Below are 27820 nucleotides of genomic sequence, written 5' to 3'. Positions count from 1 at the left end.
GTCATTGTCATGTTGGAAGACCCAGGCACGACCCAACTTTGACTGATTTTGTTCCCCAAAATCTCACAATACAGGGCCCCAGTCCTCCCTCTCTTTAATATAGTGCACTCGTCCTGTCCCACGCGCAGAAAAACATCCCTAAAGAATGATGCTACCACACCCATGCTTCACAGTAGGGATGGTGTTCTTAAGCTAGGACTCATCATTCTTCTTCCTCCAGACATGGACCAAAAAGTTCTATTTTACTCTCATCTGAGCACAAACCTTGCTCCCATGACTCCTCTGCATCATCCAAATGGTCATAGACAAACCTAAGACGGTGACATGTGCTGGTTTAGGCAGGGGAACGTTCCGTGCCATGCATGATTTCCAAACCATGACGTCTAGTCCCAGCTCTTTTCAGATCATTGACCAACTCCTGTCGTGTAGTTCTGGGCTGACAGGACTGGGCTGACAGGACTAACAGGTCTTTCAGGGTCTTAAAAAAATCATGCATTAAGATTTCTGGATTTTTCTTTTTAGATTATCTCTCTCACAGTGGACATGCAACTACGATGAAAATTTCAGACTCCTCCATGATTTCTAAGTGAGAGAACTTGCAAAACAGCAGCGTGTTCAAATACTTATTTTCTTCACTCTATGCGTTGGTGTTTTCTTTTCAACAACTTATGTCTGTAATGGCGGGCTATACTGCTAGTCGATCAATACATTTAAGATGATAACATCTACTTCGACTGACATGAGAGTGCAAAAAAAACAAAAAAACGCATTGATGCCCGTTTGAAGACATGCCGACTGACCTTCTGGATCTTATCCAGCCATTCCTTGTTGGACTGCAGCTCGGCCATGAAGGCCTGGTGCTTGAGCCACTTGCTATGGAGGTTGCGCGCCTCGTCGTACGTCATGTCCTGAGCTGTTAGCATCTTCTCGTTGATCCACAGGGTCAGCTGCACGCACGGACGGCGTTAGCCTAGCAGAGAAAGGTGCACGGGCGGCAACTCCCTCACCTCCTGGCAGTCTTGCAGGAACTTCTGCAGGTCTCGGTTGTCCTTCAGTCTCGCGAGTAGATCGCTGGCGGCCGCTCGGTTCTTCTGGTGTCTGTCGGGCGACGTTTTAGCCTCGGAGGGGCAAACGAGAAAGCGTGCACGGCGCTAGTTTACCTTTGGTGTATGGAGTCCACCTTGTCCTGGATGCGCTCGGTGTTGATGTTGCCGTCGGCAACCAGGCGCCGTCCGGTGTCCACCACGCCACTGATCTTCTCCTCGTTGGCGTCCATGGTGGTCATGAAGTCTTCCTGCTTTTTAATGGCTGCCTCGGCGCCCTCCAGGGTGGTCGGCATCTCTGTGTGGGCCAGCACGTATTCCTGGTGAAGAAGAAAGCGGAAACATTGAAGTCGTCTTCGTTGCTCATTAAAGTGCGTATGGCACCAAAAATCAATGTTTATTTCATATTTCATGCGGTGTTTTATGCTCCTGAATGAAATAGACCGCTTGGATGTGTGCGGAAGCGATCGTTTTATATATTCAATTTTTGAATCCCGCGCCATGAAAATGAGTGACTTCCGGCTCCAGTCTCAAGTTGAGAAAGAGGGCGCTGTAACGCGTACGATAGAAGGAGTCCTCTTCCCTATCCAGCCGTACTGTTGTACGAGAAGGAGTAAGGATTCAGATGATTTTGCGGATTAATTTGTTTATTTTTCACATCATGCCAGCCAAACGGCTGCAGAAAAATGTTGCTGCACCAGGGAGAGGCGTGTGAGCCTTTTTGGGGTTTCAAAAGGTTCCCATTCACCGGTGGATATTGGCCAAAACAAGCCCTACTACTGTGGGACCATTGGACTTACAGGGAAGTGAGTAAACATGGTGTTTTGTAATATGTCAAATACTGGGATCATTTTAATACGGAGGTGGCTTGCATTTTGTGGCTGACGTGGTCGTTGTCCACTCGGCCGACGACACAGGCGGCTTGTCGCACCCCCCCCCACCCGCTGGGAGAGCACTATACTCTGCTTATTTGCCCTCTTCATGCGCTCAGTGTTATGTCAAATTGTCCACCCGATCAGAAATTGCAACTTTGTGATAAAAATGCAGGCATGAAAATGGGTCAGGGGTTAAAAAGGTGAGAAAGGTGTGGAGGAAATATGTTCCGGCGTTCTGCACAAAATGTCCGCCGTCGGCAAAACGTCCTACATGTGGCGAATTTGACCATTTTAATTTTTCACATAAGGCTTAATATTCGAGTTAACGGGGGTTTAATTAGTTGAAGGAGTTGATTTCAACCACCATTGACTCGCGCTAGCTTAGCCACTCCGGAGCCCTGAAACTAACAAATAACTGTCAAACTGCACAGAATTTGTTCAAATCATTTCCAACGACTAATTAAACCCCGGCTAACTCAAAGATTAAGCCTAATGTAAAAAATTCTGAGCTTCCCCTTTAAAATAAAGACCACTGAATATGGCCCTTAAAATGTTGTCTATAAAAGTTTTAGAGCAATAAAACAAACAAAACAAATGAATAAAATGAACAGGAATCCTTCAAAGTATTTCATAATGGGTCCAAATTATTTTTCGAACAGATCATGTGACTATAGAACCTTAGAGACAGCCGTTTGCATTGCTTAGCCAAAACTACAGCTGAGGAGGCAAGATGGATATTTAGAATTTCTTTAAACCTAAGCTTTCAAAACCCTCAACAACAACTGAGCTTGAACCGAGGATTGAGCACGAGCAGTATCAAAAAGTCCTGGCTGTCGTGTTACCTGTTGTGCTGTAATTCCAAGTGGTGCTTGAATTGGATGCTTATAGCGGTGGACAGTCTTTTTGAGCCAGCGCAAAGTTTGCAGCGCACGGGGATATTTTTGTTATCTTTACTGGACAAAAATGTGAAGTAATGGCTGTGTTTCCAGTGTGCAAATGCAGCCGTTTGTAGTATATCTCCTGCCTATTTCATTGCATCCTGGCGAGGTAGCAAGGCTATGTTGTTTTGGCCGCAAACTCCCAGCGCTCACGCATCATGGTAATACACGAGACCCTTTTTGTTCCATCCCCGATTAAAAAATGTGACATGTGATGTCACTCCCATGACTACAGTATTCTTCATTCTACACACATTATGGGGCAATAACAAAATAGTAACGCACAGGCATCAAGGAAAGTAATTTTACTCAGATTACTGATTTAGAAAAATGAACGCGTTAGATTGTTCTTTACTGAAAGAAAGTAATCAGATTAGTTACGCATTACGATACCGCGTTATTGACAACACTGCTTTTATATTACCGTTAAATACACAAGCTTGACGCTACCTTAAAGGGAGCTATTTTTTCACCAGACGCTCCGGCAGTGTTCAACACAAGCTGCAACGAACGGCAGTAACTTTGTCATACCACAAAATATGAAAACGAAAACCATTACTCACTAAATTCAATATGCTGGCAAATGCATTCATCTAAAAACAATTGGGAGTGATACTTTACCTCCTCCAGCGAATGTGAATTTGTGCTTAGTACAAGATCATCACACGCAATTAGCGATCTTTGACGCTCTTTTTTTTTTTTTTTCCCTCCCTGCATACAAACTTGTTTCTCTCTCAGCGGCTGTGATTAACCTCAATGAAGTTGCTGTCATAGCTAAGCCTTGCCTATCATTCGTCTTTGTAAGTTTTTAGTAACTTTGTGTATTGAATTTGAAAGGAAAATGTGTGTTTTGTTTTTGACGAACTTTTTCATGAAGCTAAACTGTTGAAGCTACTCACATGTGGAAAAATACGAGTGTACAACGTTTTAAATGTATTCATTTGGTATATTTCAGTTACCACGATTTGAGGGATCAATAAATTGAAGAATTTACGCCTTGCGTTTGGAGTGCTTGTTTTTGGGTTTACTGGAATAGCGTCACTGACACACGCAGCATCAAACAGGGGAAGGGGTAAGCGCTGCCGCGCCAAGCTAATTCTGGCTGCATTTTCGACACATGAAAAATAACGAATACGTACTACTGTATGACGGAAAATTTTAGTGGTTTTGTAACCGCGACGTTTTCATAGCATGGTAATCCGTGGAGGTAACTGGCACATGCCTACAAACGACCCCCCCCCCCCCTTAAAAATTTCTTCAACTTCAAAACGGCGAATTTCGCCGAAAGGTGAGAGATTTTCATGCCTGAAAATGGCCGCGAATACAACGATTACTAAGTAAACACTACAAACTTTCTTTAAATAAAGGACTATTTACTTACGTTTAATCGTGGAGGGACATGTAGAAAAGCTCTCCTCAGACAAATACTGCCATGTAAGATGCACAACAACTGCTCACGTATGACTCTCTCACTGTTTACATCTTTGCCGTTTAGTAAAGCATTATTTTACGCCATATTCGTGTTGACCATGTGGCAGCTACGCGCTCCTCCGACGTCGGCCTGTTTGTCCGGCAGTGTTTGTCCAACTGCTTCCCCGCAAACGAGACCTCTGCCCTTTGCAGCGGAACGACGAGCTCTAACTTGCTCGCCGCCGGGCAGGTTGCCGATCGGCGATGACAATCGACAACCACGCCACCGTGTTAAATGGTCCGGGCTAGTTATGTGTGATTTTTGGCTTTGGAGACTTTGAAACATCACTCGGTTCGGGTTAGCATGTCGGCTAGCTGTCACGCCTCTTGGTTTGTTTACATTCTCCGAAGCTGGGGCAGCCAAATGAGAAAAGCTCGACTAACTGTGGTGGCATAAAATATCATTCGGGAGGTGCGACAGTAAAGATGAAGTCGACAGTCTTGACCATTATGGAATGATTTTGCCATGTCGTACTGAATAAATGCATTTTTATTAGGGCTGTCAAATGAGTAAAAATTTTAATCGAGTTAATTACAGCTTAAAAATTAATTAATCGTAATTAATCACAATATAAACCATCTATAAAATATGCCAGATTTTTCTGTAAATTATTGTTGGAATGGAAAGATAAGACACAAGACGGATAAATACATTCAACATACGGTACTTAAGTACTGTATTTGTTTATTATACCAATAAATCAACAAGATGGCATTAACATTATTAACATTCTCTTGAAGCGATCCATGGATAGAAAGACTTGTAGTTCTTAAAAGATAAATGTTAGTACAAGTTATAGAAATTTTATATTAAAACCCCTCTTAATGTTTTCGTTTTATCAAAATTTGTAAAATGTTTAATCAAAAAATAAACTAGTAGCTCGCCATTGTTGATGTCAATAATTACACCATGCTCACTCATGGTACTAACCCATAAAATCAGTTGGAGCGCCAGAATAGGGCGCCAAACACCAAAAAACAAGTAACAAACGGACATTATACTGTCCTGTCATTTTAATCTGTTTGAGAGGGGCATGTGCATTAATTGCGTCAAATATTTTAACGTGATTAATTTAAAAAATTAATTACCGCCCGTTAACGCGATATTTTTGACAGCCCTAACTTTTATTATTTCATATTCCATTTAGCACAAGACTGTTATTTGTCATGACCATACCATTTATTTAGCAATTGGGAAAAATACTTGGATAAAAAGAATATCCTTTAAAAATATTGGAGTAGAGAGACAGAAACAATGACATTTTGCAGCTCTCTTCGTCGCATTTTCCTCGTTATGAATAATTCCCCCTCAATGGGCTGAATACTAAATAAGATTAAATCATTCTCCTGCCGATGTCATCCACCTGTTGGGGACGCTAGAGCCCTATAATGGTAGGCGTGGCTAGACGGCTGATTAAAACACAAATTTCTCGCCATCTGCGCTTTGCCAAATTGTTGTATATGGTCTCAAAATATGATTCTAATTCACATAATAATGCTATTTAAGACTTTTTTCTTCCTGTCGAAAGCACTTTAACGGTACATGCAGATTGTCAAAATGCTTTTTTTTTTGGGGGGGGGGGGGGGGGGGGGGTTTAATCCTAAAATCTGTGTCTGAAAAAAGTTGAAAAGCTCTTCATTTGGTCTCTACCTGGTTGTTGAGGAAGGCCTCAGCCTGCTTGGTGTCCCTGAGGAAGAGCTGGTAGGAGTGCGACTGGGACAAGAGGTTCTGTCGGTTCTCCCACATCTTGTGCAACTCGTTCCAGCCCGTGTCGAGGGCCTGCAGCCGCTGGCGCAGGAACATGTACTGCGCGTCTGTCTGGCCGCGCGTCACCATCTCGCCCATGTCGCGCATCTTCTGATAGTCCTCCTCGTAATTGCGGATCTCCTTCTTCAGGCCCTCGTGCTGGCCTAGCAGTTTCTCGGCCTCGGCCAGCGTGTTGGCCACATCCTCCGAGGCGATGGCCGTCTGCGTGCGCGACAGCCAAGACTGGAAGTCGTCCAACTCCCGCAGAAACTGCTGCAGCTTACTGGCTTCGCCTAGGGACTCCTCGCGGTTCTTCATGGTGCCCTGGAACGACACCGGCGTATTTAAAAAAATGTAACTAAATTGAATAAAAATAATGTATTTGTCGCTAATCTTTCATGCCACTGACGGCGCTAAGTCCATTTGAAGCGACTGGGACTGACGGACTGAACCTCCCGCTTCAAATGGAACAGACGTCTACCGGCGATCAACTGGTTTGAATTCCAGGCTGACCTTCATCTCCTCCCACACGGACGTGATCTCGTCCAGGCGTCCCTTGATGGCCTGGGATTGTTCGGGGTGTTCGGAGGAGAGGCGCTCGGCCTCCTTGCCCAGATCGCCCAATTTGTCCTCGATGGCGGCCAGGTCTCGCTCCATGCCGGTCAGCTTCCTCTGAAGCGCCATGACTCCCGCCAGGTCGTTGCCCAGCTCCTGGGTAGACTCGATCACCTAGGGGTTGGGTCACATCAGTGTTGTTAATCTTACTTTAAGAAGTAATTTATTACAGTTACAAATTACTTTTCCCAAAAAGTAATTGCGTTAGTAAATCAGTTACCTGAATGTAAGAGTAATTAGTTACTTGGCAAAGTAACTGGTGATAATTTTCATGTTTTTTTTTTTCTCAAAACAAAACAAAACAAAAAAAAAGGTCACACAATGTGAAGTTTAAAGGGTTTTTGGGACAACTGGCCCTATTCGTTACCCTAAACTTAACTAAACACAGGGGTATTGCGGATATTGCGATAACTAGATAGTAACCTTTGCTACAGTGCCTTGCAAAAGTATTCAGCCCCCTTGAACCTTGCAACCTTTCGCCACATTTCAGACTTCAAACATAAATATATAAAATTTTAATTTTTTGTCAAGAATCAACAACAGGTGGGACACAGTCGTGAAGTGGAACAAAATTTATTGGATAATTTAAACTTTTTTAACAAATAAAAAACTGAAAAGTGGGGCGTGCAATATTATTCGGCCCCCTTGCGTTAATACTTTGTAGCGCCACTTTTTGCTCCAATTACAGCTGCAAGTCGCTTGGGATATGTTTCTATCAGTTTTGCACATCGAGAGACTGACATTCTTGCCCATTCTTCCTTGCAAAACAGCTCGAGCTCAGTGAGGTTGGATGGAGAGTGTTTGTGAACAGCAGTCTTCAGCTCTTTCCAAAGATTCTCGATTGGATTCAGGTCTGGACTTTGACTTGGCCATTCTAACACCTGGATACGTTTATTTTTGAACCATTCCATTATAGATTTGGCTTTATGTTTTGGATCATTGTCCTGTTGGAAGATAAATCTCCGTCCCAGTCTCAGGTCTTGTGCAGATACCAACAGGTTTTCTTCCAGAATGTTCCTATATTTGGCTGCATCCATCTTCCCGTCAATTTTAACCATCTTCCCTGTCCCTGCTGAAGAAAAGCAGGCCCAAACCATGATGCTGCCACCACCATGTTTGACAGTGGGGATGGTGTGTTCAGGGTGATGAGCTGTGTTGCTTTTACGCCAAACATATCGTTTTGGCTTGTGGCCAAAAAGTTCAATTTTGGTTTCATCTGACCAGAGCACCTTCTTCCACATGTTTGGTGTGTCTCCCAGGTGGCTTGTGGCAAACTTTAAACGAGATTTTTTTTATGGATATCTTTGAGAAATGGCTTTCTTCTTGCCACTCTTCCATAAAGGCCATATTTGTGCAGTGTACGACTGATTGTTGTCCTATGGACAGACTCTCCCACCTCAGCTGTAGATCTCTGCAGTTCATCCAGAGTGATCATGGCCTCTTGGCTGCATCTCTGATCAGTTTTCTCCTTGTTTGAGAAGAAAGTTTGGAAGGACGGCCGGGTCTTGGTAGATTTGCAGTGGTCTGATGCTCCTTCCATTTCAATATGATGGCTTGCACAGTGCTCCTTGAGATGTTTAAAGCTTGGGAAATCTTTTTGTATCCAAATCCGGCTTTAAACTTCTCCACAACAGTATCTTGGACCTGCCTGGTGTGTTCCTTGGTTTTCATAATGCTCTCTGCACTTTAAACAGAACCCTGAGACTATCACAGAGCAGGTGCATTTATACGGAGACTTGATTACACACAGGTGGATTCTATTTATCATCATCGGTCATTTAGGACAACATTGGATCATTCAGAGATCCTCACTGAACTTCTGGAGTGATTTTGCTGCACTGAAAGTAAAGGGGCCGAATAATATTGCACGCCCCACTTTTCAGTTTTTTATTTGTTAAAAAAGTTTAAATTATCCAATAAATGTTGTTCCACTTCACAATTGTGTCCCACTTGTTGTTGATTCTTGACAAAAAAATTAAATTTCATATCTTTATGTTTGAAGCCTGAAATGTGGCGAAAGGTTGCAAGATTCAAGGGGGCCGAATACTTTTGCAAGGCACTGTATACATAACACAATAAAACAGAATTGTAGGGAACTCAAAATGTTGACTGGACAGTTATGGACTATGCACATTAAATCATTAGTAACATCAAATATTACACAATACACCAAAGTATATCAGTAGCCGTGTCCTTAACTTTTTGTTATAGTTTTCCCTTGACCTTTTTACTACAATAATATAATGAAAACCTGAAATTATGGCTTTTAGTTTTGGTGTGCCACCAAAGATTTTAAGTGGCCCCATCTGGCCACTCCTATGAAAAATTTCTGGAAGCGCCATTGTCTAGTTCTGTATATATGTCATATCTACCGAAGCATCATTTGGGCGTAGTTTGTAGGCTATCGGCTACAGTCAGGTATTATTGGAGCCACCTAGCATAGTAGCATCGCGTTTGCAACGGCGTCACACTCCCTTCTCTCCTTCCCATTCCTGCTCTGCTCTCTCGTCTCCGTGAGTCCGTCTTTTTCAGACTTTTCTGGCGTCAGTCAAACAACATCGCAACGCATAGTAACGCACGCATTTCCTGCTTCAGTAACGGTAACGGCGTTGCCAAGATGAGAAAAGTAATTAATTAGATTATTCAGTACTGAAGAAAATATGCCGTTAGTAACGCCGTTATTAACAACACTGGGTCACATAAGTAACATGACAATTTTTTTTTTCCTTTTAGTGAGATCAAGGTCTACCTTGGTCTTCTCCTTGATCCAGGATTTGGTCTCGTTGCACTCTAAGTGGTAGTTCTGCACTCCCAAGGCGGAGCTGAGGCTTTCCTTCTTCTGGTCCACCAAATCTCTGAACTGACTCCACCTGAGAAAAACACAGACTCCCTGGCCATTCTTGCCTTTTGACAGCTACTCGCGGCCTTCTGACATTACCTGGTGTTGAGTTTGTCCTGCTGGGATTTGATTTCCTTCTCGCCGGGATGTCCGCTGTGGACGAGTTGCCTGGCGACCTGGTTGACGACGGCCACCCGCGAGGCCTGATTGTTCATCTCGGGCTCCAAGCTCTCAAAGCTGACAAAAAAATTAAGTGTCGGCAATCGCCGTTGCGGACCTTTACGGTCACGAAAAGCGTTTTACCGATGCTGGACCACCTCGAGGTCCTCCAGCTTTTCGGGAATGTCCGTGCCGTTGAGCCACTGCTCTTTCTCGTCGATCCAAAGCTCGCAGGCGTTAGCCTCGCTCAGCATCTTGTACAAGGCCAGCGCGTCCTGGAGCGCTTGTTTGCGCAGGCGCGCCAGCTCCACCACCTCCTTGTAGCGCTCCTCGATGCCCGCCAGGCGACTCCGCACCTAGTTAGTCCGCGGATAATCAGGAGAAAGTTCCGGCTTCGACCAGACTTGCGAAGGACCGGTCTCACCTCTTCTGAGTCGGCCTTCTCGGGCGGCAGCGTGCGCGCCTGCTCGTGGAGGGCGTCGATGACGGGCCGGTAGCTGGCGATCTCCTCCGCCACGTCCTTATGCTTCTTCACCAGCGCCTGTGTGGAGAACTCGTCGTGGCCCACGTCCACGCTGGACACGATGCGCAGCGCGTCCAGCATCCACGTGTCCATGTCGTCGGCGTCCGCCTGCACACAATGGTTTCCGTTATGTAGGGCGATCCTTATAAATATTCACCGTATTTTCCCACAATAAAAGGTGAACCTTACAGTATATAGGTCAATATTGGATTCCCTTTAGCGCAGCTCCAACTAGTGGATTCATAACGCAACTCCAACCACTACTACTACTACTGCCCCTTAATATGCAGTGCACCCTATGAAAGGAGTTCTAAAGGGAACCACGGATTTAAAGATTTGTTGGCGCTAATGATCCACAATTGTTTTCTTTTGCTAAAATAAGTTATTAGAAACACATAAAATATTGCCATTGATTTAAAAATCTATAATATTTAGTACAAGCTTTGACCTACGGAGAGAACCATGTTTTAAATGCGCAATGTACGCTGGGGGTCATGACATAGTTGGGCTGGACTGGGAGAATAGCTGTGCTAGCTAGCAAGCGAAGCTAGTATGACGACTGGCATGATTTTGTCACGTTCTGCTGCTGGTCAGATTGTTTTCTTACAGAGCTGTGGGATGATTTACCGATGTCGTACCATATCCAATTCCAGTTCATCGGCAGTGTCTTTTAAACCGATCCTAGGCGGCTTGCCGAGATATTGACCTGCTGCCATATGACAGTTTGTATTCTTGACCCCCTCATTGAGAGTTGCATCCTTGCCTTGGTTTTTTCGTTTGTCTGCATCTCACCGCGGTTTTCCCTTAGGTTGTGAGCGCCTTGAAAGGTGGAAAAGCGCTATATAAGTATAACACCACCACCACCACTTAAAAAAAATAAAAAAACAATTATTGATCCCGACCTACTGTCACGGACCCTTTTTTTTTTTTTTTTTTAATCTCCCTTTTTGCGCTTCCTGCATGCAGTGACAGTGCGGAGTCCACAGCTGACACTCAATAGACGAACTTGCTACATGAACACTAGCGGTGTTCTGCAATTCCTTCTACTCGGCGAGATGTACTACACAAGCGCACATCGGTTAAAAGCGGCGAGTACTTACTATCAGTTTTTTTATTGAATCTTTTATTACCATTTCCTTGCCTCAAAATATTTTTTGCATGGGTTTCCCACTCATCCTTTGAAGCATTGTTTTATTGTGGTAGCTTTAATGCAGATTGTTTAACTATTGAACACATTAGTCATGTAGCATATTTAAAACACCCTTATTTGATATTACTACCTTTAAGTAATTTCTTAAGGCATTCTTAGTTTGTTCCGCTTTTATGCATCTAAAAAAAACAAGCTGAAAGCGCACGGTAGTACTTTGGATGGTAAATTCGCCTCCTGTAGGGACTTTTCGCCGGTGTAGGACATTTTGGCAAAACACCGGTTTTGTCTATTCTCATCTCGTTTTTCCTGTTCCTTTTGCTGCTCGTTTTGTGAACTATCGGCAGTACTGTCATGCTTATTAATTTTCCTCTCGGGTTCAAATTGAAAGGGCTGAACAGATGACATGTTTATGTCGCTAGAGTCATACTCTGGAATCTCGGCAGCACCGCCCGTTGACGTCACCACCCACTGTGCATTGCGGCGTCAACAACAATGGCGACCGGCTAGTTAAACTAATTTTACAGATTTTCAAAACAATAAAGACTGGGTTTTAATACAAAATTATTATAACTCATTCTAACATTTATATTTTAGAACTACAAGTCTTTCTATCCGTGGTTCTCTTTCAAATAGGCCATTCATTGAAGGTGCGCCTTATAGTGTAGAAAGTACGGTAACTTGTTGGCTAGAATTCTAATCCACTTTGATGAAACAAACTTCATAAACTAGGGTCGCCACATTGAATTGACTCAATTCACAAATGAATCGTGATCTATTTTAATGTAAATAAACTGTTTAGAGACATTATTGACCAATAAATTGTCTAAATCACTCTTATTATTACATTTTTTAAAATGTGCCTTTTAAACTAGAAACTGCAATTTCTGGAGAAATTACTCTGGGTCTTTGCTGTGTGGAGATACAGATCTTAGCCCACCCCAGGTTGGTTTGGGGACATTTCGGAGACAATATCAGGTCACTTCCTGTTGATCTGGGAACATTTGGGGGGCGTGGCCTGGTCATATCAGGTCATTTGGGGGGCGTGGCCTTGTCATATGAGGTCATTTGGGGGGTGTGGCCTGGTCATATCAGGTCATTTGGGGGCATTTGGGGGGGGGGGGCGTGTCCGATTTATATCTTGTCATTTCCTGTTGATTTAGGGACATTGTTTTTTTTTGCCATTGAAAATGAATGGGAAAAAATTTGGACGTCCATGGCCGTCAATGGTATCGACTTATGTAGGCGTCAATGAAATCCAAGTACATTGGCATCAATAGAATGGACAAACATGCCTGACAATAGCATTAAGCAAAGTAAATGTCATTGGAAATGAATGGGAAATTTGTACGTCCCTGGCCGTCAATGGCAGCGCCCTCCATAAGCATCAATGGAATCGGGGACATTTGGGGGACATGTCCTATTGATATCTGGTCATTTCCTTTTGATTAGGGGATATTGAATTTTTTTTGCCATTGAAAATTAATGGGAAAAAAGTTGGACGTCCTTGGCCGTCAATTGCATCGACATCCATATGTGTCAATGGAATCCAAGTACAGTGGCATCAATAGAAATTACATAAATGGTCGTCAATGGCATTTGTCTAAATTGGCCTCAATGCAAAGTTAATGTCATTGGAAATGAATGAGAAATTTGGACGTCCATGGCCGTCATTGGCATCGACTTACATATGCCTCAATGGAATCCGAGTACATTGGCATCAATAGATCCGACATACATGGCCGTCAATGGCATCAATGCAATGTAAATTTCATTGGAAATTCCATTGAAAGTGAATGGGGAAATTTGAACATTGCATCCCATTTAAAATGAATGGGAAAGTTTTTGGCAAATTTCCGGGGAACCGTTAATTTTTTCCAAATTCTGTATACAACTTTTATGCCCCTCACCGTCCCAGATTTTTTGATGTCCAAATTATGTGATCTGGTCAAAAATTTTAGGACTAGATTCATTTTGAAAATTTGTTGTTTTTTTTTTCAAAAAATCTGCGTTTACGGGAAAATGGAACATTTTTCGGGGTCGTTCGAAAAATCCCTGCGTCGCGTGAAAATTCCGGTCGTTTCTATATTAGAACGGTGCCGATCGGTCAAACGGTTTGGGTTGTGCGGGGCGCCGAAGAAATCCCATTAAAAAAAAAACAAACAAACTGAATCACACTATCTCGGTCTTAAGACCCAGATAAAAACGGTGGGCGGCTCTTTGAACTCAAAATTTCTTTTTTTAATAAAAAAAACAAAAACAAACTAAATATTCTTTTTATACACCAATTTCTTTACTTTTCATTTTTATATTTTATTTATTGACAATTTTTAGGAAAAAAAAGGAGGGAAAAAAACCTGTAAATATATATATATTTTTTAACCCTATGTGGCCATGACTATTATATGTTGCGATAAAGGCAAAGTTAAAAAAAAAAAAAAAAAAAAAAAGAAACACGCACACACAAAAATAGTCAATATTTTCTGATTCCTGGATAAATAAATTTCATTGTATTTTAGTGAAAAACGTGGAGTCCATACACAAAATTTTTTGGGCAGTTTTGGGGTCACACAAAATGATACAGCGGGCCAGATCTGGCCCCCGGATTCCCAATTTGACACCTCCTAGTGTGGCTGATTTGCAAATTATTCCAGGCAGATAAAGCCAGCATCTCACTTGGAACTGGTGCTGGTTGCACGCCTCCTGCAGGCGAGACTTGCGCACGGCAGAGAGTCGTTCCAGTGCTGCCCACTGATCCTGAAATGTACACAACGTCACAAGCATTAGTCAAAGGTCATGGACACCAATGTGAAATAAATGAAGCTCCTATAAACTTGAATTTCTTGTTCGCTCGAAACGCTACTGACACTATGTATAACGGAAAGCCGAACAGCAAAGATTTTTGATAGTTCATAGACAATTAGATGAGTCTTATTGAGCCAGTCTTCACATTGCCTTATTTGGCATTTCAAATGAACAAGAAGCTCAAGAAAGAGGGCTGTTGTAACTGTTTTGTTTTCCCAAACGCGACTCACCTGGATGTCCCGGATGCGTTCTCGAATCTTGTCGGCACCGAAGTGGTCTTCCGCCACCAGCAGCTCTCCCTGCTTGATGGTTTGCTGCAAGCGCGCGGCTCGTCCGCTCATTTCGTCCTCGAAGGCCTTGTGCTGACTCAGCAGGCGCAGGGCGCCCGTCAGGTCCTTGCCGTAGTCTTCGGACGACAGGATCTGCTCCTTCTCGCGGATCCAGCCCTCCTACGAGGCGAGCCACACAACATCCGTAAGCCTCATGAATTTGCGGCCGGTCGAGATGCCACGAACCTCTTCGGCCATTTCCCAGAAGAATTTCCAGAGGCGGCGCGACTCCTCCAGGCGAGCTCGGCGCTCGGTGGCCAGCTGGCTGAGTTCCTGGTAGCAGAATTCCATGTGGGCCACCCGTTCCTTGATGATCTGAGGGTCGCACGGTTTGTACCCTAAAACGGAAGAAGAGTTAGCCGGACGGCTCCGGAACGCAGTGGCAAAACGCAAGGGCGTAGGTTTGGTCTCAACATTGGTAGGGACGATATAGCATAACCTTCATGTACACTTTTTGCTGGGGACGGGACAATCTTAATGCATAATAAATCTGTATTGACTTATACTAACTTTTACGTGTACTGGTTCAGCCTACACCGTTCAATTCAAGCATTTGTTTTCAAAAATTACTAAAACATTTTGAAAACTTCCAGGAAAAATGTCTGGATTTTATGAGTAGATTTAATTGTATTATTTGAACAAATTATATAAACATTAGGGCTGTTAAAATTATCGCGTTAACGGGCGATAATTAATTTTTTAAATTAATCATGTTAAAATATTTGACGCATTTAACGCACATGCCCCGCTCAAACAGATTAAAATGACAGCGCAGTGTAATGTCCACTTGTTACTTGTGTTTTTCGTTGTTTTGTCGCCCTCTGCTGGCGCTTGGGTTGACTGATTTTATGGGTTTCAGCACAATGAGCACTGTGTAATTATTGACATCAACAATGGCGAGCTACAAGTTTATTTTTTGAATGAAAATTTTTACAAATTTTATTAAAACGAAAACATTAAGAGGGGTTTTAACCCTTGAGAGTCGAAGGACGCGCCGGCGCGTCCTCAGCGCACGTCGTCTTTGAAGCACCCTCGCGTTTTAATTACGTCACCCACATGCTGTTGGTTGGTCTCGTTTTAAAGTGCAGAAGTTGCAGTTTACTCTCGTTGTTATTTGAAGTCAATCGACCACCTAAAACGTGAGATATTGTCATTTAAGTTTTATAGTTTTATTGTCCTCTCAAAAAACATTAAAACGCTGCATGGATCATTTGTTTATGTCTATAATTCCATTATTTCTTGTCCTTTTTCAAAACGGAAGCTCCATGAAAAAAACACAAATCAAACGAACCCTTTCGAAGTCACAGTGGAAGCACAAAATGCGTTTTTTTTTTTTTATAAATATAACTGCCGTGCGAGGTTCCACCGAACGAGAGGCAGGAGTGTTCTGAAGCAGCGAGGGGGGAGCGACGGCCGTTTGAATCAAGCAAGCGAGCGAGCGACTTTGTGTGACTTTGAGGATGAACGGAAAACTACATTTAGCGCAAGCAATTGTGCTTTTTGATCAACTTGAGGAAGAGGGTGGTCCAAATTCGTCATCATCGTCTTCTTCGGAAGAGTCCTTGAGTGAAGATAGTGACGGATTTGAACACGTGGGTGACGCCATCGACGAGCAGAGGTAAGCCAACTCGCTTTTTTTTTTTTTTTTTTTTTAATGCTGTAAAAGTTTCTTTTGATATTGCAAGACAAAGTTAATTTTGATGCAATATAAGTGTGTGTTTGTGTATGTAATAATAAAATGTGCATATCAGATCAAAGTATAATTTGTGGTTTTCTTTCTATATGAAGATTAGGGATGTAGCACATATTCAGCTACGGTATTCTTTCTATTGTCATACATATAGATTTCCATTATTATTTATTGCTGTATATATTTTTATTTTATACTTTATTATTTTCATAAATACTGACTTTTGTTTCATGTACATTTATAGTGACAATGAAAGTAAAGTGAAATGAAAATGGAAGGGTGGAAAGAGGACCGACACCCCATGGAAGTGTGGGCTGTGATGTAGCCCTGTGTCTAATTCCAGGACGAAACTGCTTTTCGGAGTGGCATGCCTGAAAAAATTTTAACTTGTTTATTGTAAATATTTTTGAAAATACTTTTTTCCCCAATGTTATATATATATTTTTTTTCCCCACAATCAGTCTTCTCAATTTGTGTATATAAATGTGTGTTCAAGAAGCTTGATTGTGTGTACATAGTTTTCATCAAGTGATGGGCCGCAATACCTAAACTCATAAAGAGATGGCCTCTAAACACTTTTTGTGTTAGATGGTATATTTTTTCACTGTTCTTCACTGTTTGGTCTGCTGTATATAACCTGTTTTGACTAGAGCATGTATAAATGCAAAAAACGCCAATGGCTATACCTGTTGTTTATGTTGAATTGTCAAATAAAAGACTATTTATTCTAAATTTTTTGGGTTGAATGTTCATCCTAACATGTTGAATAAATATTACAAAGTTTCAAAACGGTTCGTTACGCATGTTTGGTTGTCAATTGGACATCAATATTAAAAATTTTGACAAAACAATTTTGGAATTTTTGGTCTTTTTGGGCCCAAAATTATGATTTATAATTGGTCAGTGAAGGAAACAACAGTTTGGACATGAAGTTCAAGGTGTCACAAAAAAAGGGACCAAACCAGGCCATCGTAAACAATTCTGTCTTTGAAATATAAAGGCAACTTCAAGGGCATGCAAAATCAGACAAAATAGGCCCAGACCTTAAAGGGTTAATATAAAATTTCTATAACTTGTACTAACATTTATCTTTTAAGAGCTACAAGTCTTTCTATCCATGGATCGCTTTCACAGAATGTTAATGCCATCTTGATGATTTATTGTTATAATAAACAAATACTGTACTTATGTACAGTATGTTGAATGTATATATCTGTCTTGTGGCTTATCTTTCTATTTCAACAATAATTTACAGAAAGATATGGTATATTTTATAGATGGTTTGAATTGCAATAGATTATGATTAATGAATTTTTAAGCTGTAATTAACTCGATTAAAAATTTTAATCGTTTGACAGCCCTAAGAAACATACACAATAAACTACCTACTAGAGTTTAGCAGGTTAGCAAGTCCACAGAGTTTAATGTTAGGATAACGCTGATGCAGGTCAGACTTTCAGTAAAAAAATAGTGGTGTGTTCCCCACCTCCAAAATATTGGCATCTTTTTAAATTACATACAGTGGCTGCTGCTGGCCGAAAAAAAAAAAAAAAAAAAAAAAAAACTTTTAAAAACCTCCTCTTTGAAGGGGTGGAGGAGGCGACATTTTTTTCACATGTATTTCTTTTGGGGCTGAGTGAGTGTGTGTGTGTCGAGGGTTGGTCAAGTGATCAAGTTGGGGGGGGGGGGGGGGGGGGTTGGTGGGGGTAAGTTCGTAGGTGCCCTTAGGAGGAAAAAAAATGGACCAAAACATTCAGCAAGTGAAAAGGGGAACGTGTCAGTTTGAACGCAATGAAAATAGTTATAAATGGTGTTATACTTATATAGCGCTTTTCCACCTTTCAAGGAATATAATGAGTTTTAACGCAATGAAAATAGTGATAATGAATATAAAGAATAATTGTATGCCAACTCTGATCCAATTAGAACTTTCAGTAGCAAAATTAGTGGTGTGCTCCCCACTTTCACAACTTTGGCGTCTTTTTACATTTCTTACAGGTGTTGCTGCTGGCTGAAAAAAAACTTCTAATATCTTTAATATCTAATGTGTGTGTGTGGTTGTATCTGTGTTGGGGGGGAGTCAACAGCCAATCAAATGTGCGTTTAGGAGTAAAAAAATGGACCAACAAATTCAGCCAAGTGAAAAGGGGTACGTGTCAGTTTGAACGCAATGAAATAATGAATATAAAGAATAATGTTATGCGAACTCTGATGCAGGTTGGACTTTCAGTAGCAAAATTAGTGGTGTGTTCCCCACTTCCACAACATTGACGTCTTTTTACATTTCTTACAGTGGCTGCTGCTGGCTGGGTCAAGTCAACAGCATCAAATGTGCGTTTAGGAGGGGAAAAAAATGAAAAAACACATTCAGCAAGTGAAAAGGGGTATATATAAGTCTGACTATAATGAAATGAACTCACTTAACAATGGTGGGGTCAATTACTACAATTAAAACATGTGGAAAGACATTCTAAAAGACCTGAAGTCATTATATAACGCAAAAAAGGTTGCTCAAAAGTTGGTGGGGACAATTTAAGCGTCCTGAAAAGTTGCTAGTGTTTTGTCCCTACAGTCCCTATGCAAACCTACGCCCTTGGCAGAACGTGGGTCCCACCTTCGGTTTCGACGGCGAACTTCTGCGCGTTAGCGTTAACGTTTCGGACCCGGTCGGCCTGGATCCCGATGTCGGCCTCCACCAAGGCGTGCTTCTGCAGCAGGTCCTCCACGCCAAGGAGGTGTTTGCCGTAATCCTGAGACAGCAGCAGCATCTGCGCCAAAAACACAGCCACGTCAAACATCGGCGAGCCGCCGGGGTTCCTCGGCTTACCTTCATCTCATCCATCCAGTCCATGATGTAGAGCATCTCCTGGAAGACCCTCTGCATGCCCAGAGTCTGCTCCAACCGCAACCGCCGCGCCTTCAGGAGCTCTAGCAGGTACTCCCACAAGCGGATCACATTGTCCTTTCTGGCTGTGATGCGTTTGATGTCGTGGTAGCTCTCCGCCTCCAGCTCTTTGGCTACCGAGACCACTGCCTGTGCACAGACAACAACGACAAAACAAAATAAACCCTTGAATTTGAACGCACTGACTGCCCTTGACGGTGCTCGACGTCCAAGTGGGAAGGTTGGACAGGCGAGCGAACAACGTTCATTCGCTGTCCATAGCCTCCCGCTTTAAAAATTGGAATTGAGAATTTTGCCAAGACACCTGAACGCGTTCCTCGTAGGCGGCGATGTCGGTCTCGATGGCCTCGTGCTTTTTGGTGGCCGCCTCTACCGCCTGCAGGTCGAAGCCGAAGTTGTCCTACGGGATGGAGCAAGTTTCATCAGCAAAACGGCGCCGGAAGGCCCTCAAACGGCGGTGGCGCGGGTCGTCACCTGCGAGACCAGGCGCTGATTCTCGCTGAGCCAGGTCTCCCTCATGGCAGCCTTGCGGTCAAAGCGGCGGGCCAGCTGTTCCAGCTTCTCTTGGCGGATCAGCTCCGTCCGCAATGCCAACTCACGCTCGTGTTCCGCCTTCTCTAGACGCTCCCACGCCTCATGACACACACACAGACTTTTTGCAATTTTTCTTTCATTTTGACTCATTGGAATGAGTTCACTTTTTTGATGCATGATAGTATCATGTATCAACAATTCCAAATGAATTTATATTTGAAAGAAAGTGTTGTTTCCATCAACTTCCATTTTATTTTCAATTAGAATAATTGCTTATTAATAATAATAATTATTAATAATAATTAGGGCTGTCATTGTTAATTGTGTTTTATGGAGTTTTGCCGCCCTCTGCTGGCGTTTGGGTGCGACTGATTTTATAGGCTTCGGCACCCATGAGCATTGTGTAAGTAATTATTGACATCAACGATGGCAGGCTACTAGTTTATTTTTTTTTATTGAAAATTTTACAAATTTTATTAAAACGAAAACATTAAGAGGGGTTTTAATATAAAATTTCTATAACTTGTACTAACATTTATCTTTTAATAACTACAAGTCTTTCTATCCATGGATCGCTTTAACAGAATGTTAATAATGTTAATGCTATCTTGTTGATTTATTGTTATAATAAACAAATGCAGTCCTTATGTACCATATGTTGAATGTATATATCCATCTTGTGTCTTATCTTTCCATTCCAACTATTTGACAGAATATATATATAATTTACAGAAAATATGGCATATTTTGAATTGCGATTAATTGTGATTAATTTTTAAGCTGTAATTAACTCGATTAAAAATTCTAATCGTTTGACAGCCCTATTGATAATAAATGCTTCGTAATAGCTTGTGATCCCCTATAGTAATAAAGTATAATTAATTTAAATTTAAATGATCTTGTTTTAATTTAGCTTTTTTTTTTTTACTCATAAATGCTGTTGGGCAAGAGTTATCATCTGTTATCTTGTAACTTTTAAACGTATCAACAATTTAAAATAAATGCATTTTTTTAGCTTAACGTATATTAGCTTAAAGCTTAAATACCGTAATTTCTGGACTAGAAGGTGCATCTGACTATAAGCCGCCACCCACCAAATTTGACATGAAAACAGCATTCATTCATAGATAAGCCGCACTGACTACAAGCCGCAGCTGTCCTCACTGTATTGGATATTATATATGGATATTTACACCTAAAGATATTAACCGGTAATACTTTATTTGACATTAGCATCATAAGATTGGCAATTACAAATAAATAGTATTAATAACAAAATGTTAAATATAGAACATTAAATTGTAAAATGAAGCTACAAATGTGAAAATCTTAAAATACATAATATAAAAGGTTTAAAGAATAATAAGGGATTAAAGTATATATAGAAAATATGTATACATCTATAGAAATTTCAAAATAAAATTGAAAAAGTAAAAAAAAAAAAGATTTCAACAATAAAATGAGGAATTTATTCATTTTTTAAAATTTTCAAAAAAAGTACTTTCTTTCATGTTTTTTAATAAAATTTGTATACTTTAAATAAATTTTCTATACAAAAAATATTTTTAAATTGAGGATTTTCTAATATTTTGTTGTATTTTCCAATGTATTTGGTAACACTTTATAATAACTATCCGTTTTACTAGTTAATAGATCATTAGTAAACTGTTGATAAATGATTTATTGTTGATTTGTGAAGTATTTGTTAACAGTTTGTTAAGCATTTACAGGGTGTTCCAATATGGTTGACCCCATTCTAAATGCCCATGCTAGTTGATGGATCTTAATAAAACTATATACACTTTATGTTGAAGGTCATAAGTTTTATTGGTTAAATATTAGGGGTGTAAAACAATTAAAATTTTTAATCGAGTTAATTACAGCTTAAAAATTAATTAATTGTAATTAATCGCAATTCAAACCATCTATAAAATATGTCATATTTTTCTGTAAATTATTGTTGGAATGGAAAGATGAGACACAAGATGGATATATACATTCAACATATGGTACATAAGTACTGTATTTGTTTATTATAACAATAAATCAACATGATGGCATTACCATTATTAACATTGTGTTAAAGCGATCCATGGATAGAAAGACTTGTAGTTCTTAAAAGATAAATGTTAGTACAAGTTATAGAAATTTTATATCAAAACTCCTCTTAATGTTTTCGTTTTAATAAAATTTGTTAAATTTTCAATCAAAAAATAAACTAGTAGCTCGCCATTGTTGATGCCAATAATAACTTTCACAATGCTCATGGGTGCTGAAACCTATAAAATCAGTCACACCCAAGCGCCAGCAGAAGGCGACAAAACTCCGAAAAACACAACAAGTACACATTTCACTGTGCTGTCATTTTAATGTTTGAGCGGGGCATGTGCGTTAATTGCGTCAAATATTTTAACGTGATTAATTTAAAAAAATTAATTACCGCCCGTTAACGCGATAATTTTGACAGCCCTATTAAATATACAAAGTACAAATATTTGTTGGTTCTATGGCAGATTTTCATAAATGTGCAACATGAGCACTGCCTGCAAAATGCCTTATCAAAATGCCTTTTCTTTTGAAGTGAATGGCATTTCTTAATCTGAAAAGATAGAAATGCCAAGCGTTACACACAAACACTTGAAACGTTTCTACACAGAGTTTCAGGTTAAGAACACCCTGAAAATGCTTAACAGACTGTTAACAAATACTTCACAAATCAACAATAAATCATTTATCAACAGTTTACTAATGATCTATTAACTAGTAAAACGGATAGTTATTATAGAGTGTTACCATGTATTTTTGTGTATTACATAATTATTTTCATGTCCTAATGTACAACGGACGGCGTGTACCTTGTTGATGTCGGAGATGAGCTTCCCCTCGCGAGGCGTGTAGACCTTCTGGTTGTTGGCTCTCATTTTGCTCTGGATGGTGAAGAGAAGAACTTCCAGGTTGCCCTTCTCCGTGAACCTGCGCCAACGCCAGTCTTTAGCAACCTCGGAGACGTCACATAGCGTGCGCGGCAACGGCGCGTACGCACTTGGGTGGCTTCTCCACCGTCCTGTAGGTGTTGAAGGCCTGCAGCTGTTGCTGGACGCCCACCAGCGAGTTGGCAAACTTCCTATTGTTGAGGATGATGATGGTCTGCTCGATCCACTCCAGCAGATCCGAAGCCAGCGACTCGTACTTGTCCACCATCTTCTCTGTCTCGATGGCGTTGTCGAGAACCTGCGGTGGACGGAAAGTGCGATTAGATGCCGCCCAGGTTGCCAAAAGCCGTTTCGCGGGGGCTCACCTTGCCGATGCGCTTGCCTTCCACTTTGAGAGCCTTCATCTTGGAGAAGTAGTGGTAGTAGGTGACCACGTAGGTAATGATGGACTTCTCATCGGGGTGGTCCACGCTGATGTCTGCGGGAAGAGAGAGAGGAAACCTTTTAAACCTTGATTATCCGTTGGATAGCCGCGTGCTAACCGATAAACTCGATGGCGCTGGGAGTGCTGAATGATTAGAAAAAAGGAATGATTCGAAATAAATACTAAATATTCAATGTAAGTAAAAAAATACTAGTACAGGGTTTCTACAGGTATCAGTTAATCTCCTTTTAATGCCACTTTTAAAGTCACTTTAAACTAATTTAATGCCCATGTCCAACTGCAAATGGTTTCACCAACACATATTGTAAATGGAGTTGTCCGCTATTGACTTTTTAACCAATAACCGATATCTCGATATTGTCCAACTTCAAAAATCCGATACCGAAATCTAACCGATACCAATATATGCGGTCGTGGACTTAAAATTATTACAGTGGTATGAAAAAGTATCAGAAGCTTTTGGAATTTCTCACATTTCTGCATAGTTAAAGCAGACACTGTATTTTCATTTGTGTGATTTTAACAATGATCCGGCTAACATTTGATGGTGATTTTATGCAGAAATGTGAGACGTTCCAAAAGATTCAGATACTTTTTCATACCACTGTATGGCTAATTGTACTGTGATTCAGCAATGGATACTTTAATAATGATAAATGTAACAACTTCAATTGCATTCTGTGAAAAATAAGAGAACAAATTTCAACTGATGATAAAAATGAATGCACAAATGATCGCCACAATAATTCTAAAATTGAACTCAGGTGATCAGGAAATTCTCAAATCGAGTTCTCGAATAGCAAACGATAGCGACATTTCCAAGGCCAGGGCAATCTACTGAGCTTACCTTCAGGGTCCAGCAGCTTGGTGAGGCCCAGGTGCGCCTCGGCCAGGTTGAAGGCGTTCTGCAGGTTGTAGTGAGCGTTGGACTTTTTCAGCTTGTCGAAGTCGATCAAGTCCGGCCTGGCGAGATGTGGGGAAACACGCAAACCTTTCATTGATCAATTAGTCGACTGAGAAATGACCACTAAGTGAACGGTAAAGGGACCGTGGGCCAATATTTATCAAGCATTCTTTCCTACTTTGGATACTGGGAAGTTAAAGGTGCAGAGAAATAGTAACCTGTGTTTGTGGATGATGGCGTTGAAGGCCATCCCGTCGCGCCAGCTGGTGGAGAAGTTGTGGATGTTCACGTTTGGATATCTGCGCAGGAAAAAGACATCAAGCGAAGCCGCCTCGACTTAAGTTACAACATCCATTTGTTCCCAAATCATTCAGTAGCTCGTAGAAGAATTCATAACAGAAATATTACAATTAGAGATGTCCCGATCGATCGGGTCCGATCACGTCATTTTCAAAGTATCGGAATCGGCAAAAAAATATCGGACATGCCTTTTTTTAATATACTGTATATATATTTTTTAGTTAAATCGTTTCCTAATTGTATTTAACATAATGTGTTACACTCTTCCAGAGTCTTTAGTTTAAGCTTAAGGTAGGGTTATCAATTTTATCGCATTAACGGCGAGAATTAATATTTTCTACATTTATTACGTTACAATATTTAACGCAATTAACGCTTGTGCTGCACGACCCACTCACGCATTGTCGCGTTCAATCTATAATGGCGCCATTTTACCCATACAGTATATAGAGCTAAAAGACAGCGTAAAATGAGTAGAGTGAATTTTGGCAGCCTTTGGAGCCTTTTATTAAATGGCTAAAGCCTAGCAATCCCTCTCCCAACGATTAGACTAATCGTGGGGAAGAAAGGTAGTAGTTGATCTTTTTCTTAACACCCTATGTTATTTCCCAACGCAGAGAAGATATATCAATTGGTACCACGACGCACAGTCATGGTTGCACTTCCCATCATGCATTTGGGCAGAAGTTAAATGGCTACAGTATCATTTACTGAAAGCTCAACACTAGATGGCAATATTTAGTCACAATATACAAAGTCACATTTATCCTTTAAGAATTACAAGTGTTTCTATCCGTGGATCCCTCTCACAGAAAGAATGTTAATAATGTAAATGCCATCTTGAGGATTTATTGTCATAATAAAAAAATACAGTACTTATGTACTGTATGTTAAATGTATATATTCGTCCGAGTTTTATTCATTTTTTTCTTAATGCATTGCCAAAATGTATATGATTGGGAAAAATTATCGGGAATGATTGGAATTGAATCGGGAGCAAAAAAAAAAAAGCAATCGGATCGGGAGATATCGGGATCGGCAGATACTCAAACTAAAACGATCGGGAGAAAAAAACATGATCGGAACAACCCTAATATAAATTATACAACTGGGTCACATATTCAAGTTTAAAAAAATAAATAAATAAATAAATAGGAATTAAAGTCAACCCTAGGAGAGTGACACTGTTCACTGATCCAATCCATTACCCTACCTCTTTCTCCTTTTGGTGTTGCGTGCAGACAGTAACTGCGGTCTGCAAGGGGCGTCATTGCAACGCTAAGGGCGCCAATTATAATAGTAGACAATCACTCACATGCATTCGCCTCGAGCAATTTGCCACCCCTGGCAACCGCCCAACCCGACCATGCCAGGAACCGCCATTGATGGTAACCGATGAGTTTAATGTTCAATTTCCTCCCATATGCTTGAAATTTTGTCCGGCAAGACAAAGCGAAAATACGGAGCAAGCTGCGACTCACCCGGCCGTCTTCATCTGACACCAGAGCAGCAGAGCGTCTTTGGCTGATTTCTTCTCTTTGTTGTCCTCCGTCTCCACGCTGATGTCTTGGATCTGACGGACACAGGTGCACGCGTCAACGCCGACGGCGGACATCATTCACCACAAAGCTTGAGAAGATTCGAGCACACTAAATTTTTGGCAGGCGCTGCGGAACGTCACTCGACGTCGCGTCACCTCAGGATTTAAAAAACTGGAGTTGTTTTTAATCCTGACAGCTTAATAAACGGTAAATCCTTTTTCTACCCCCGTACATGCTAATGACATCTATGACGGCCTCACGTGACAACAACATGGGCGCAAATTTCATCAGACGAAGGCGAGAGCGACAGGCGGTGAAACATCAAAGAAAAAAATTACACCGGTGATTTAAGAAAAAAGTTGCCCTTACAATTCTTTTCATTAATTGTCCAAATCATTTTTAGCGCATCTTAACCCCTTGGCTGACATTGAATGTGATAGACGTCCAATCAATTACGACTGGGAGCGATCGAATGATCACTGCCAGCCCCGTAGTCAAATTGGATTGGACGTCTATCGCCGTCAATGGCAGTAAAACATGATCACTTGATGGATTTGAGGTATATTATAAGTAAATATTCTCTTTTTATTGTATGCCGAAATTGTTTTTATTCCAAAACTTTAGTAAATCTGTTTTTATTGTATGTAAAAATTGCTTTTTTTCCAAAAACATAAAAAGAAAAAAAAAATAGTTCATTATATTTCGTATAAACTTATTTATTGAAAATGTTTAAATCGGGGGGGGGAGTATTTATTTATTATTTATGCATTAATCAATGTTTAATTTATTTAACAAATATATATATACTGTATATTGTATAATTTTGGAATTTCTTTCGTTGTTTTATTATTTTTTTTTATTGACATCAACAGAAATAAAAAAAATGTAAGCAATCTGGTGCACACCAGAAACTATTTGGCCGACATTAGCATTATATAGCATTTAAGCTAGCGGACTTTGGCTATGCAAGTTAGCCAGTTGTTGCATTGTTGCAATTGCCTAACTTGTGTAGCAAAAGTCCGCTAGCTTAAATGCTATATAATGCTAATGTTTACAACAATTGCCTAGCTTGCATATCAAAAGTCTGCTAGCTTAAATGCTATATAATGCCAATGTTTACAACAATTGCCTAGCCTGCATATCAAAAGTCTGCAAGCTTAAATGCTATATAATGCTAATGTTTACAACAATTGGCTAACTTACATAGCAAAAGAAAGCTTAATTGCTATATAATGCTATCATATACCAAATAGTTTCTGGTGTGCGCACCAGATTATTTTTAGTGCGCACCAGATTCCTTAAATTAATTTTATTTCTGTCGAAGTCCCTTTAGTGGCTTCGTAATTGTTTAATTTTACTTGCACTTTTTTTTAATATTTGAAACTTATTCTGTGGAATAATTGTGTTTTTCGCATTGGGTGCGGTCGGACGGTACCTGGAAACGCAGGATGATGGTCCAGATGAGCCCTAGCGTCAGGCGGTGGTTTCCGTCCACGATGTCATGTGAGCCCATGTTCTCCAGGTGGACGCGCTGCTCCTTGAGGAACTGGAGGGCCTTGTCCACATTCTCCAGGCAGTGGATCCTCATGCGGCCTTTGGTGGGCTTGGGCTAAAAAACCCGGAAAATGTCAATAAAAGCAACTTGGAACAATTTATCCAAAACCGATTGTGGAATATTCAAAAATATTAAGTTGACCTGAATAGGGAGCAGCTGGACTTAGCCTAGACGATTTTTTTTTTTTTTATATATATTCACTGTTGCCACCAGAGAGCAGTGTATCCTCCCAAACAGATGAAACTAAATCAAACACTTTCAAAACAAACCATTATAATGCCACTCTAATTCAATGAATAATCGAAGCAGCAAAATTGAATTTGAAGCTTTTTTCTAATCTTATTTACTATCTGACTTTTTGTATTACTCTGACGTACCCAATATAAAATAAATATATCATATCATATCACATCATCTTATTTCATAGTTTAAGCGAAACAAGCATAATATATTTGACATAGGGGATAAGATACATGACGCCTTCTTATCACAGAAGCCCAACGCGTGCGTCATGTAACTGACT

The 27820-nt window shown here is 40.7% G+C and overlaps 1 protein-coding gene across 2 annotated transcripts in view; it reads right to left on the bottom strand.

Annotated features, from left to right (window-relative positions):
- The window catches only part of sptbn1 (spectrin, beta, non-erythrocytic 1), a 153481-nt gene that overhangs the window by 40181 nt on the left and 85480 nt on the right, over positions 1-27820 (bottom strand). For both annotated transcript variants that reach the window (XM_057849270.1, XM_057849269.1), the window contains 23 exons: positions 27178-27351; positions 25683-25774; positions 24120-24200; positions 23845-23960; positions 22918-23030; positions 22663-22850; positions 22475-22592; positions 19560-19718; positions 19390-19485; positions 19008-19214; positions 18795-18948; positions 14677-14828; positions 14392-14610; positions 14033-14113; positions 10111-10317; positions 9831-10042; positions 9627-9764; positions 9438-9558; positions 6587-6802; positions 5978-6397; positions 1161-1363; positions 1008-1098; positions 801-947 (listed from right to left, as the gene is read on the bottom strand). In XM_057849270.1, coding sequence (XP_057705253.1) covers positions 801-947; positions 1008-1098; positions 1161-1363; positions 5978-6397; positions 6587-6802; positions 9438-9558; positions 9627-9764; positions 9831-10042; positions 10111-10317; positions 14033-14113; positions 14392-14610; positions 14677-14828; positions 18795-18948; positions 19008-19214; positions 19390-19485; positions 19560-19718; positions 22475-22592; positions 22663-22850; positions 22918-23030; positions 23845-23960; positions 24120-24200; positions 25683-25774; positions 27178-27351 — 3705 coding nt within the window. The remainder of the gene's footprint in view (positions 1-800; positions 948-1007; positions 1099-1160; positions 1364-5977; positions 6398-6586; positions 6803-9437; positions 9559-9626; positions 9765-9830; positions 10043-10110; positions 10318-14032; positions 14114-14391; positions 14611-14676; positions 14829-18794; positions 18949-19007; positions 19215-19389; positions 19486-19559; positions 19719-22474; positions 22593-22662; positions 22851-22917; positions 23031-23844; positions 23961-24119; positions 24201-25682; positions 25775-27177; positions 27352-27820) is intronic.

This window comes from Corythoichthys intestinalis, chromosome 10 (genome assembly GCF_030265065.1).
Source record: "Corythoichthys intestinalis isolate RoL2023-P3 chromosome 10, ASM3026506v1, whole genome shotgun sequence".
Classification (NCBI taxonomy): domain Eukaryota; kingdom Metazoa; phylum Chordata; class Actinopteri; order Syngnathiformes; family Syngnathidae; genus Corythoichthys; species Corythoichthys intestinalis.
This window is presented reverse-complemented; position numbering and strand designations above follow the sequence as displayed.